The following is a 13,417-nucleotide window of genomic DNA, read 5'->3' as shown; positions in this document are numbered from 1 at the left end:
GAAGGCTGATCTCTTCAAAGAAAAAGCTACGCAGCTCTTGTTTTTCAGCGTCGAGGTATTTGATCAATGGACAATTGCACTAGAGTTGACGACTGTGTGACATTGGTAGCTAGAGAGAGAGAGAGAGAGAGAGAGAGAGAGAGAGCTGCCCACCTCCAGACCAACAATCATTAGTCACATCATGTTCATCACCAAGGCACGTCCTTGTGTATCGCCCACAGTCCCTATCCGGTGGAGCCGCAAAGTCTACATCCTTGCGACCGGGAGGTGTCGGCACTACGAGTCCTCGTCTGCCTAATGCTGAGTTCAATATTCACTTTCCATGGAAACGTCTCGAGGACGATGAATTCTGCGCTTTCAGTCCCAGTGAAACGCCGATCAGCCCGTCTCGAGATGGGTCGATTACTGCAAAGCTCTGTGTGATTATTATTCTATGATGATGCGCTGATGCAGTTAGCGTCGCAGTGTGGACTTTTGTTCGTCTTGGCGGAGGACCCGACGGGACGGTACCTCGGAGAATGTTTTCGGTTTCAAGCTGCGTCTCGAACGGGAGTTGGGGCTGCTTTAAGGGGTTTTAGGACAATAAGTCATTTCGTGTGGGGTTGGAAGGAATATAAGAACTTGTTTTTTGGCTGAGAGGGAAATTTCCATGTCACTCGTGAGTAGAGTGTTTAGCGCCAAGGTGTGAGGGAGAGAGCAAGATGCACGATGGAAAGGAAGAAAGAGAGCAAGAGAGAGAGAGAGAAAGAGAGACGGAGCAGTTTGCGATCGGCAAAACCAGCGCGTGTTTCGGAAATCGAACGCCAAACGGCACTCTGCACCAAGTCAATTAGGCGCACGACGCTTCAACCGCCTGTGTCATTAAACGAGAACAGGCTAAAAGCCGAGAAGGGGGGAAATTGGAGAAAGGGAGGGTAATATTCAAAAGGCCGGATCGACGTGGACGCCCATCCAGGAATCCATGGAACGGTCAACGCCGGGGTTAGGGACCAAACCGCGGGCCATGCGTTTTAAGCATAATCGTATAGCGTTCCAGCTGGCGATGATGTTTGGGTCGGAGGAGCCGCTGTCAGACGCCGTGCAGAAAACCGAGCTTGGCTTCATTTTCACCCATCTGGAAAGTGGTCTTGAGTCAGAAATTGGAAGCTGATGGGTCCCTCTAGCTCATGAATGCTATCAGTGAGGGTGTGGATACAGACCAGATCCCGTTCTGGACGCCGATGAATTCCATCGCACTAAAACTCAAGGCGGACCCCGAAAGAAGCAGGTCGTCCACGATGCTCTAATTTGATTGTTGGGTACTTTCAAATGGGTATGGCTTACGGCGGAGGCTTCAATGATAACTCCCGGCAGATGTCAAGAGGAGTCTGTGCCTTGTGTGATCTTCGATCAAACTACGTAGGAGGACTCTTGCGATTAATTCCAATCCTCGATCCTGTCCTGTGACCGAACTGGGTGCCTCGTCCAAGTATCACAGTGCTACGAGCGCCTCGTTTCCCCCCCCTCCAGCGCTCCCTGAGCCCGTTGAAATTCCCGATGGAGACGGGCGCACTGCGTGTCCCACCGGTTGTCCCGCTTATGAAAAGCAGTTGTCCGCGCGAGAAGTCTAAGAGGAAGAATATTCCCGCCACTTCATCGTGCGTCGGAGCATTCGGGCCAATGTCGATGGAGTCTGATCCCCGATGTGTTCCCCTGATTCAGCGTTCTGTGCTGTCTGGACCCCTTTGCTGCTGATTCTGATGGGCTATGCCCAAGGTATCCTCTTTTTCCTTCCCATGTTGAGCGGGCTGTTGGCTCGCCAGCTTCGGGTCCTTCTCAAAGCCACAACTGTCGTAGTTATGGTGGAGGCAGGATGGTTCCCCATTAGCGCGATCAAAGAAAAATTACGCGCTGGCTGGATTTTTCTTTATTTCTCCATCTCTTCTTTCTCTCTCTCTCCTTCTCTCCCTCCCTCTCTCTCACACACACACGCACACACATTTTCTCCTTCTCTTCTTTCTCCAGTGAGCTTGACTTTATCCGTCGAGGCTGTCTTCCCTTCCTGTCTAGGCGTCTTTTCTCTTCGCTCACCTGACTTTCCGGGTTGTTGCAATAGAAGAGCGCTTTCTCCAGACAGGCTCGCCTGTGCACCCTCAAAACCATTGTATCCCATTCGGGATTCGCCAAAGAATGACAGCCTCCCAGTGTGAACTTGGGGTCTTGCGGTGCCGGGCACCCATCGTGAGAACAAATGATCAATCATTGACCAGTGCTTGAGCGCTCCCATGTCGTCGGCCAATTGTTTTTGTTTCAACCATAGAGACTAACAGCCCGGAATACGATGGTGCGATGTGAAGCAGAGCTGGGTCTGGTGATCCCTCGGGACCATAAAGCTGACTAGATGGATCTCTCGATTGTTCTGACTCTTCTCATGAGTGTCCGGGCGATCTTCGGAGGACCGTTTTCTTTCTTGGCTCGCAAGCCCCTCGAGAGATAGCGGGCCCACTAACGCCGCCTTTCTAAAAAGCTCCGGCCAGCGCATGGCGTTGAGGCAAGTTTGGTCGATTCTGTGGCTTAGTTGGCTGTGATTGCGCCCGCATTTCACACCATGACTGTGACACGATAGCGCTCCCATCATGCCATCAGAGACACTCGACTCATCAGAAGCCCCGTGGCTTGACAGCCTCCCTTGCATGATCGACGCACTATCGATACTCCGCAGCCAACCTACCGTACAATCGGCAGCCAAGCATGGCCCCATGAGGGCCCTCGGTACTCTTTCCCCTGTGGATCTTTTTATGGTGAATCTCCGCATTTAACTGAGAATTGATTCCGCAGAGGCTCATCCTTTAGAGTTTGTCCGTCGGCCCTTGGGGCTCTTTCCTGCAATTGCGTGTCTTCACGGAGGCGGTGGACTTTCAGGCATGCTCAAATGAATAACCTGCCAAGGTCGCAGAGCACCGTTGGCCACCAAGACAACCCACACTTCCTGCATGAAAAAGAACCCCACACCCGGCCGTCGATCTCCGCAACGTGTTGACTGCCCTTGAAGGGCAACAAGCTCGCCTCTATCTTGAAGCCAGCCGCACGATGCACATGATCTCCGGAACATCGGAAGTTGAGTAGAGCTGTTCTTGGGCGTTTCTGGATTGTTGTGCACGAAGTCCAATCACAAAAAGCAATCGGGAACACCGGAAGACTTCTCCTTGCAGCGACGCGACGGGGTTGGCGGACAGAATCCAAGCTTATGCGCCCGACTCATTGCAGCGAAATAGAGCTCCCAGCGATGCTCGATAGCGCACGCAGCCCGCATGGGCCCCGCCACGGCTGGGGGTCGGCTCCCAACGTGTCGGGCCCAGCTGTGTTCTCGATTGCACTCAGTGGCAGTCACTTGCGCTAAAGCTTGCATGACTTGAGCTCAATGTGACACATCCAAGTGGACCATTGCGAAGAGATTTTGTACCCTGGACGTCCTTGGTCGAATCTTGCCCGCTAATAATTTACATCGTGCCCGGGCCATCAGTTTCACTTCACGGCTTCTGTCACACTTTGAAAATTCTCGACTCAGAAGCCGCTGCGCTCTGCTCTGACTGCATTTCATCGAATCGAGCGGTTTTCTCGGCTTTCTCTAGCAAGTCCCGGTACCCGGTTGAATCAGGTTCCGTCGGTCCTATGCCGCGCTTCCTTTCATTGTGTTCCAAAAGTCCACGGTAGTGGTGATTTTCACCATCGCATTTCGTCCGGAGATCGAATCGAGTTTTGAGTGCAGGAAACAGCACAGAGCTTCGTGCTCCGACAACGCTGAGACTATTGCGTGGAACCTCGGTCAAACACAGCGAACTCAGTATTGTCCGTCATTCGCCGGGATCAACAGGCCTCCGGCACGGACACGGGGTTTCAGAGGGCGTGAACATTCCAGAAAAGCACCGGTCCCAAAATCTTCCATCGTCGTGATTATTTCACCTTCTGAAACATTCAATGAGCATGTGGTCTGTGATGAAATAGCTCATTGCAGTACTCAGTCGCCTCTAACACCGAGTGATCGGTGGAGAAATCGGTTCTCTCTTCACTCAGCACTAAACGGCGCATTCGTTCCCTTTTTGGGTCGGGGCTGGACCGAGTCAGATGACATAAGGCTGGCCACTCTCAGCACTCAGCAGGCTTGCGCGCCTTCCTCGTGATCGCCCTGAACCACTTTGACTTTTTGGGGGCACGCGAGGGGCCTTTCACCCAACTTTCACCCACACTTGTCGCCGATCAGCCTGCTCTAACCTTGGTTATTTCAGCACCGGGTCGCTCAGCTTCATATCTCTAAGCAACGCTTATAAAGCGTGTGAGAATTGGGCTAGAGTTTGGGAGTGTATCGACGTGCGGGTGAGGTACAGGGACACTACAACTCTTGGTTCTTGGAACGGTGCAGCGCAGTAGTTGGCTCGCCGGCTTGAGGAGCTCCGCTCTTCTGTGACGGCCTTACAGAGCTGCTGTGCCCAGACGCGAATGTGACTGGCCCTTTGCTCCTTGTCGAGAGAAAGCTAATCACACTCGCGCGAGATTCCCCCCGCCCACACAAAAGTCGTACGCTAACCCACCTTTGCCTCACATTCATCGTGTCCCGGTATAAGTGACCGGCCAAGGTCTATCCCCAATCTCGGTCGCCTTCCCCAGATCTCGGTCGAGCATCAGGCCATGCGGCTTGAATCGTGCATATCTTGGAATCCACTTTGACAGGAATGTTTAGACGCCGGAGCAAGAACCGAGCCCACACATCCAGGTTCACCAGTAGCTCATTTGCTGTTCACATTATTGGTTCTTCCTCTTATTGCCTGCATAGCCGAGAAGGGCCGTTTTGTGCGCTTCCCAGTTGGTTCTCTTGCAGACGCAGGCCGGACTAGTTCACGGACCGGAGTCGATCACCAGGGCCAATTCTCATCTAGCTGCCCTGATTCGGTACAATCAAAGAAACCTTTCTCCCCCCCTTTACCACTGCACCATTGCACCGTCGAACCTGTGCACCAGGGATGCTTTTGGTGGGGAGGAAATCGCTGATCATCCTTTGCTTTTTCTTCTATCTTGGCTCCCCCTTTCTTTTTCTTTGAGACTTATCACTACGCATGCCCCGACCGAATTCTTGTCGCCCGTATCACCCCTCTGCTCTTTGGAATCAGTCGAGTCTTCAGAGTTCTGACAACTCTCGGCGCTCCGGCCGGTTGAATGTGCGCATCATCCCGATCGTCGCCAGCGTCAGTGCCACCGTGCCCACCCAACCGTGGTAGCCTTCGGCGACCCAGTCGAGCCGGACCTACCACCAGCTCCACCCGATTCGGCTTTTCCTGAATGATTCAAAAAAGGATTATTCAAATTTTCCAGTCTTCTCTTCGGGCGCGATTCTCTCCCATCCTCTCGTACTCCTCTTCGTCCTCCACTCCTCCATTCCGACGTAACCGCTTGCCGGTTTCGACAGTGGGTGGCCCATTCGGACTTGCAACGGTCGTCGGCCACTGAAGCCTGCTCGGGCTCCACTCCTCAGCTTCCCTTGTCCCCAACTCTCCATACCCTCAAGCTCGCACCACCGTGCAGCGAGCAGGCCTACCTGCTACCGTACAGTGTACGCACATCCGGTGGCTGATTGCAGCGAGAGAAAAAAAAAGGAACGAGGAAACGACACTGACACAGGACCTTGTCCGATTTTGGCGGACCGTTTCACTTTGTCGCACTTGCGTCTTTCCCGTATCCCAGAACTGAACTCTTCCTGCCTGAGCGAATTCACTGCCTGATCCGCGATCCCCGTCTCCTCGCCTGGTGTGGCATTGTCTGTGTTTGTGGCTTGTGCAAAATTTGCGGCGAAGGCAACTGGCACAGCGGACTTGGCAGGCGTCTTCTCCGAGCTTTCTTGCCCCTCTCTCTTTTTCCCTGCACCCTCCGTCACCTGCCCCATTGGCTGCACCTTCTATAAAATTTTCAGGTCCAATTTTTTGCCCTTCTCCGCTAGCGTCGACGCGAGGCTGAGACTCTTGAGGCTACTAGTCGATTCTCGCCGCTGATTTGTCCGCGTGGGAAAATTCGACGCCCAATTGCGGTCCGCGCTGAATCGACTGTGGAGGGGCCACGTCCGGGACCTGCATTTGCTCCTGCAGCATTAGATCATCATTCCACATTCTGTGCGGTCGCAAAGAACTCGTAAAGGCCCTGGCCGGTGCTTTCAGGGCTGCTCACGTATCTGGTTATCTCGGCGGATCGAAGAACCAGACCATTCGCACTGCGGTCAGCATTATCTGGACGTCTGCCCCAGGTGACGGTTCATTGAGTTTGCACCTCTTTAGGCCTAGACACCTCCCCAGCCCAGCCGGTTGTTCTGTCAAACCCAGTGATCGGTCTTCCGACTTGGACTTGACTTCTGTGGTGACTGAGGCCACCAACTCAGCCCAACTGTGTCTTGTCTTGTCTTCTCTTCCCTTCCGCCACCAGTCACTTTTTCTATTTTCTTTCTTTCCTTTTTTTTTCATTTTCTGATTGCTCTCCTCTGCAACTTTTGAATTTCGTGTCTGATTTACACTGCCCTTCTTTGTGCTGGTCTTTTGACCCCATTTCCGATTGGAGCAGTTCCGCGACTTCGAGGTGCTACATCCGTTGGCATCTCCTTCCGTTCGCAGCTACCGTTTGCGGCGCACCCCGCATTGGTCTCTCCCAGCACGACCGAGGCCGATCCATCGTGCGACTGCAATTTTTGCTTTATTCGAGCATTCAAGACTCTTTGGACCATAGTTCTGTCGTGTTGTTAGAGATCTCTTGTGGTTCTTTTGCGCAATTTTGCCAATCTTGGAAAAAAAAATTCTCTCATTGACCGTGTGATTTTCTTCAATCACCCACGTTGTGACCCTATCTGTTGTGCTCTTCACCTCTTCCGTCATCACTTTTCAGAGCTCTGGCATTTTGTATCCTCATTCGGCTGGGTTCTGCTTAGTTTTTTGGTCCATTTTCGCGCGCATCCGACGGTGATTTCGGGGTTGAAATCCATGGGACCCTACTTGTCGTGGACGACTCAACGCTGGTACTGCACCCGGAACGCTCCATCCCAAAGTCTGGATTCGCCTTCCATTCTTCCTGCCTCATCCCACCCCCCACTACAGCTAATCTTTCCATCCACCACCGATACCACTCATCATCTACCATCATAATCATCAGTTGAAACCTCCTACCGTCAACCTTCGTCCACCGGAGCGCACACCGTCAACGACATCGTGACTCGTCCTGTTCTCTTGAGCTGCTCCGGACCCAGTCTTTTTCCCTTCACTCGCCCTCTTGTTCCTATCCTCATTCCTTGTCCCGTTGCCTTTTTTCTCCCTCCCACTACTGGCGCATCCGTGGACAACGCGCTACTATTGCTCCTCCCGAACCAACTTAACTGTCCTTGCCTCAACTTCAAGCTCGTTTCCTCGGCTCTTCATCCGCGGACTGCTCTTGCCCTGGATCTTCATCCTTTAATTCTTTTCGTATCAAACGGTTTAATTCCTTGGGTCATTGGTTCCACCTGTCCGCCTTGATGAGTGCATCGACGTTTACCGACGCCTCTGTCACGCGCGAAGCTCAGAGGTACGTTGCCAAGACACAGCTTCATGAGTCCCGAAGCTTTCAATCCTTTGCCATTGCTCGTTCTTCTTCTTCTTCCTCGCCGCTTTGTTTCTTCCGACTGCGCCGTAGTGATCATCTGGCCCCTTCTATAGCTTCCTTCTCCTTGCTGCTGGTATCTTGAGCCTGACTGGGTCGCAACTCTTACTTGTCCATCCAGGGAATTCCACTGACGATGTTGTCCAACACCAGTTCTGATTTTGACCTGATCATTCGTCAGCAGCCCGACCGGGCGCGCGTGGCCGGGGGCAAAGAGAAAGGTACGTAGCCTAGCTCCAGTTACTTGGGGTAGATTTGACCCGCGATGGGATCTGCTGTGGTGATGGTCGTGGTCACCCCGAGGTTGCGCGCCCTCCCACAGGGAAAGGGCTTGCAATGCGGGTTGTCCGCATCCACGCGGGGGCAGAGCCTCCTGGCGAGACCGCAGGCTGATCATGGGCTGACGGAATTGGACAGAACGTAAACCCATCGATCCGCCCCCAATCGTTCAGCTTCGAGTGCGCGAAGAGGGTTCTTATTTAGCTCAGTAAGTCAATCTTCGCACGACGGCCGTTGAATCGTGGACGCTCCGAGTGCTGACATTTTCCCTCTTCCTTTCTTTGCCGTGAAAGGCACTACTTGCAAAGTCCATACTATTTTATGTGCTGCAGCCTGTACGATGCCACAGAAGACCGTCCAGTCCCTGTTGCCCCTTCAACAGCGTTGGCGGGAACGTTAGTCTCGTCTCTTCACCGGCTGAAAGACGTCGATAACAGCGGTACGTTCTTCTTTGCTCATTCTCCTCCGGAGGACCGATCCCCTTGAGCACAGCTGCGTGAGTTCGGCCAAGGAGAGGCTGTCGCTGACTTGGGTCAAGATGGTGGGTTCTTCGTTTTTGGTGACTTGTCGGTAAAAATTGAGGGCGAGTTCCGCCTCAAGTTCACTCTCTTTGAAATGCGCAAGTGAGTCGCGTGCCATCATTCCCTCCTTTCTCCATTGCGATCGATTGATCAAGACGACTGGGGCCATCGCGTCTGACTTGCGCGACTAGGGATGTTGTCACCTACTTGAAGACAGTGATTTCAGATCGATTCAAAGTCTCGCCGCCCAAGAATTTCCCAGGAATGATGGAATCAACTTTCCTGTCACGATCATTCGCGGACCAGGGTGTAAAATTGCGCATACGCAAAGAGCCTCGGACTATGATGTGAGTTTGAACAAGAAGTTCATCCCCGTTTCTTAGGTAGCTCTCAACAGAAGCGCCAGGGACGTGGTAAGAGAAATGTTCCACCGCTTACAGTCCTCTGCAGGAAACGGTCTGCACCTCGCCCGGATGAATTTCCTCAGCCAGCTCCTCCTCGATCGCCCGAGCGCCAACCGGTGCAAATGACGCCTGCTGTCTCTGGATACGCGGGCTATCCAGTATCTGCCACGTCCCGAGACTACAGCCAGTATTACGGTGCCCCTCCCGTGAAACGTCATCGTACGTCGATCGACTACGGGCGGCAGAACATTTACGAGCAAGATCCTCGGATGGCTGCTCGTCCAATGGATCCATATAGTCAGCCCACCACAATGTACAATCAGCAAGCGACGTACCAAACGCCAGGGATGCAGCCGTACCAGGCCAGCCAGGTGGTGCCAGATTACGGGGTATGTTAGAAGCCTCTACTCGAGAGTGCATGCATGGTGTGATTCATTCATCCCCATTGTGTTTACCTTGCTGACAATATCGGCCATTGTGCATATTAGATGTCATATGGCCTTCATCCAAGTGCGACCTCCATGTCACAAATGACCGACCCCTCCGGCCAGTCCCGTCCTAGCCAACAGGCGACCGTGGGGCAGATGATGACTATGAACCAACCCGGCACACCTGTACGGCATCCCAAAAGTGAGTATTAGATGTGAAGAGCTTTCGGGCTAAGACTTGTATTTCTTCTTGGAACGGACAGCAGACACCCGACTCCACCGCAGCAATGATGGCTCATGGTTACCCTCGATCCGGATATCAAACCCCCGAGAACACAACAATCCTCCCTCCATTACAGCGCGGTTACAATCCTGCCCCCAATGGAGCCGCTACCCGCGGTCTGTTTGAACAGCCTGCCTCGGCCACCTCAATCCTCCCCTCGCAGCTGGGCCCCGAAGGCAATAGATACGGCCCTACAAACGAGAGTCCTCCGTGACTCGAAGCGCATCGGATGCTGTCGTCCACCATCAACATTTCGTGAACTGAATAACTGCAGGGTCAAGTCCCTGGACCCGGGACTCTCCCTAGTATAGATTGAGGTCGAAGCCTCGGCACATCATCATTTCGCCTTTTCTCGTCGCTCGTTTGTTACCTGGCCGGGCTGTTGACCTAGAGGGATCCATTCTGGCTTTTGACTTCCTCCCAACTTCCTTTTTCTTATTCCTTCTTTTGCTTTCCTGTCTGTCTGGATAGACGGGAGACTTGCTAGAACTTTGCCGTCGTTGGTTTTCTTCTTGGACGGCCCTACTGACTGGCTTTGAGTGCTTTTGGTGTGGTTCTCCAAGGTAATTGCTTACTCTTCCTTGTGTTATCGTTTAATTTCAGGTGACCGGCGCTGGGGGGGTGGGCAGACTCGCAAGAGCGGGTTGAAGCTTGATTGCTTTCATGTTGCTCTTTGCTTTTCGACAAAAAAAAAACTGGTATGCTCATTCTGACGAATTATGGGTGCGTTCCCCTTTCCATGTACATACAGGCGCCTTTTTCCATAGCTCCCCATCGCTTTGTTTCTGATGAGGTAGTGAGCGCAAATTCAATGCCTCGTGCTTTTTATTTCTCAAGTGTCTTCCCCGAGCTGGCTCTCTCTCTCCCTCTCTCTTCTCGGTTTTGGTTCGAACGACGTTCGGTGGGTGTATCTCTCTTTGATTGAGCTTCGTCAATCGGATTTGCTTCGCCTTCACAAGTGGATTCTCAGATGTTTGCTTCCTTCCACTCCAGTCGTGGGGTCTGCTCCTTCCTTCCTTCCCTCATTTCCACGCCAACCTTCCCCCTTCTCTATTCCTCTCTTTTGCTCACCCAGTGTGATCTTTGCCTGGAGTTTTCGGCATTCGCTTCGACCACACATCTCCACTCCCTACACTCGGGCATCAACAGCATGGACGCGTTTGAAAGTCCCTTTTGCAATCTCGATCTGTGGTGTGACTGGTCCGGTGACCCCCTCGACCCAGTCGGTGTTTGTATGACTGTTGAAGTACGTTGAGTCAGCAGATTTTCTACCCAGTGTCTTTGAAACTTACAATTTAGGTCTGGTGCACTCCGGATTCCCAGATCAACGTCCTGGATACCTCACATCCTTTAGTCGAAGAAATTTCAGATTTCACGCTCACTCCCATCGAAAAATCGGAAGACAGAACCGCTAGCCTTTTTAGCCAGCACTCGAGGACGCAGAGTGCTGAACACGGAAAAAGCCAAGCCCACCCAGTGTCTTCGGAAAAATGGATGAGAGAGTCGGTGACGCCAACAAACGCGACGTCTCCTGTTACTCCGGAGAAACAGTCAGCTCATGCAACCCTGCATCCAAATATCATGCGGAACACAGATCATCCTTCTGATTCAGGAAGCGTGCTGCGGGTTGCAAGTACGCCTGATGGATCTCCAGGGCCTGTTCTGGACGCTTTTTATGCAAGCTTCTTTCAAGGAGGGTCATCTCCGGGCTATCACGATGCAGACGGGCAGTCACCCACTAATCCTCGTAAGCGGAGCGCCAAAGCAGCCTCTCTACCTGACTCGGTCACGGATTCCGAGAGAGCGTATGGAGGCGAGAAAGTCAAAGCGTTACAGCAGGCTTCAGTCAGAGGAAGACAATCGCCAGTCTCTTCGGGCTCACCAGATTCGAAACAGTCCCGGAAAAGCTTGCTTCCTCGGCCCGTGGCCCTCGTTGGAAAACAGGCTCGGCTTCGTTCCACGTCAACTACCGCGCCCACCATGTCAGTACCGACTATGATTGCTGAGCCTGAGCCATCTGTGCAAAATTTCATGTCCGAAAAGGGTAGTTTACCGGACGACGGTTTGAAAGCTGAACCGGGGCGTGATTCTGCGCAAAGGTTCAGCCATGTTTCGACAACTGACGCAAGCCCTTGTCTCAAGCCCCGCACAACACCAAATCTCGACAAATTGAGCCAATGTCTCAACGACATCGAAAGTCTTTCGACTGTTGCATCTGTTGGTAGCTCGTGTGACATGGCCGCAATGCTAGATCCGGTTGATGCCTCGTTTGGGGAAATTCCGACCCGGGGTGATTGCGTCGAAAATCCGTCGCCCATTTTCGCCATCGATCAGCCGAGACTACGTCTCACCAGGCAGGTCCTTCACATCGATTGCTCTCCAGAAACCAAGCCATCATGGTACAGGGTCTCAGTCTCCTTTTTCCTTCGTCTTGAAACTGGAAAAGTACGGGGCTGGTGCGCACTCGTGGTTTCTGGGCTACCTGGCCTCAGCGCAACTGATCATGGATATGTGTACCTTCGAATTCCGGATGGCCAGGGCCTGGAATTTCGCAGTTTACACCTCAAAAGATATGAAATCATTCAAGGTTGCCTAATTGCCCAGTTCCAACTCCTCCAATCACAGCTGATAATTCCACTTCGCCCCTGCGACGCTCAATTCTACGGATTTCTTCGTGATTTCAAGGTCAATCAAACGATCCGAAACCGAATTCTCGGAAAATGCAGTTGCTCTGGTGGCTATCAAATTGAGTATACCGCCATATGTTCTTTAGATCTGATACAACGTGATTTTTGGGCGGAGCAGTGTGGGTTCCACGTCTACATACATGGAGGCCCGGCCGGTGAATATAGCTGCCACCTCGACACACCACTTGCAAACTTTCAGGTCATTCAACTGGATGGGGATCATGACCTGGAAGTGGGGACTACGCAGCTAAGAATTATTTGCGCCCTCGCAAACCTCAACATGTTTGTGATTACATGGCGGATTTGCTTGCCCCGAGCGGAGCCCGTGAGCTGGACACCTTACATCTCAACGTCAAGAGATGCGTGTCGGGTCGAAGAGGACCTGCAAGCTCGATACCTCTATGCTGAGGATGACGACTTCGAAGTTGTTCGTGGCGAATCCAAATCACGACTGGTCGCCTTGAACAGATTCAACCGGGGCTCTGGATTGAATTCGATAGTCAGTTGGATGATAGTCTTGTCCGTTGTTGTTATTTGCCTAGTTATCTTATGGACTTCGGCCAATCGTGACTTCGATGATGGGTTGGGTCGCTTCAACCTAGCGGCGGAGAAATGGGGGGAGCATTTCTGGAACTCTAGGCTGGCGGAATCCAAGGTACCAGCAATTCAAAGGGGAAAGCAAGATCACGAAGAAATTGGCTATGTCTGCGACATTCCTGAGACTGTGATGAGTGTTGGAGAAAGATCTCCAGAGGCCAGTCATGTCCCCGAGTCTGCTGAAGATCTCAAACTTCATTCGCAATCACAGGCGACAGAACATCAGGCCTCATTCGACATACGAGATCAGGTTGACTATTTTTTGGGATGGAGAGGCCCGGTGGGGGTGTGAACTGAGGCGTTTCTGGTGCGAAAGTAAAGCCTTGCTGTCGCGCACTTGAAGTTATCCAGTGTATCAACATGATTCGTCTTGTTAGAGATTCATTATGGATATGAAAATTCCATTCAGAGATTTTTCTTTTTCTGTCTCTACTGCCCCGATGTTCAAGTCTCTTGAATCGTCACGTTAGTAGTCTTTGTCAGCAATACTACCAGGTCATGTAAAGTATCAATATGATGCAGGGTATTGGCCATCGACCATCAGAAACCCCAATTTAGTGCAGAATTTATCCAT

General features: G+C 52.3%; 4 protein-coding genes across 4 annotated transcripts; 2 read left to right on the top strand and 2 right to left on the bottom strand.

The window, feature by feature from the left end:
- Window positions 1–1,697: 1,697 nt before the first annotated feature.
- Window positions 1,698–2,266, bottom strand: POX_d06074 (uncharacterized protein; the record flags this gene model as incomplete). Its single annotated transcript, XM_050114900.1, has 2 exons — window positions 1,698–1,827; window positions 1,971–2,266. 2 exons carry the CDS (start codon window positions 2,264–2,266, stop codon window positions 1,698–1,700), a joined length of 426 nt encoding a protein of 141 aa, XP_049969851.1.
- A 3,067-nt stretch (window positions 2,267–5,333) lies between these two features.
- On the bottom strand, window positions 5,334–5,914 carry POX_d06073 (uncharacterized protein; the record flags this gene model as incomplete). Its single annotated transcript, XM_050114899.1, has 2 exons — window positions 5,334–5,457; window positions 5,649–5,914. 2 exons carry the CDS (start codon window positions 5,912–5,914, stop codon window positions 5,334–5,336), a joined length of 390 nt encoding a protein of 129 aa, XP_049969850.1.
- Window positions 5,915–7,519: 1,605 nt separating this feature from the next.
- On the top strand, window positions 7,520–9,773 carry POX_d06072 (Spore development regulator vosA; the record flags this gene model as incomplete). Its single annotated transcript, XM_050114898.1, has 9 exons — window positions 7,520–7,569; window positions 7,798–7,865; window positions 8,062–8,131; window positions 8,256–8,362; window positions 8,462–8,546; window positions 8,636–8,791; window positions 8,895–9,237; window positions 9,337–9,462; window positions 9,543–9,773. 9 exons carry the CDS (start codon window positions 7,520–7,522, stop codon window positions 9,771–9,773), a joined length of 1,236 nt encoding a protein of 411 aa, XP_049969849.1.
- A 936-nt stretch (window positions 9,774–10,709) lies between these two features.
- Window positions 10,710–13,135, top strand: POX_d06071 (uncharacterized protein; the record flags this gene model as incomplete). The annotated part of the gene is made up of 2 exons (XM_050114897.1): window positions 10,710–10,805; window positions 10,859–13,135. The coding sequence occupies 2 exons, from the start codon at window positions 10,710–10,712 to the stop codon at window positions 13,133–13,135; spliced, it is 2,373 nt and encodes a 790-aa protein (XP_049969848.1).
- Window positions 13,136–13,417: the final 282 nt, after the last annotated feature.

Source organism: Penicillium oxalicum, chromosome IV, assembly GCF_001723175.1.
Source record: "Penicillium oxalicum strain HP7-1 chromosome IV, whole genome shotgun sequence".
NCBI classification, from domain to species: Eukaryota; Fungi; Ascomycota; class Eurotiomycetes; order Eurotiales; family Aspergillaceae; genus Penicillium; species Penicillium oxalicum.
This window is presented reverse-complemented; position numbering and strand designations above follow the sequence as displayed.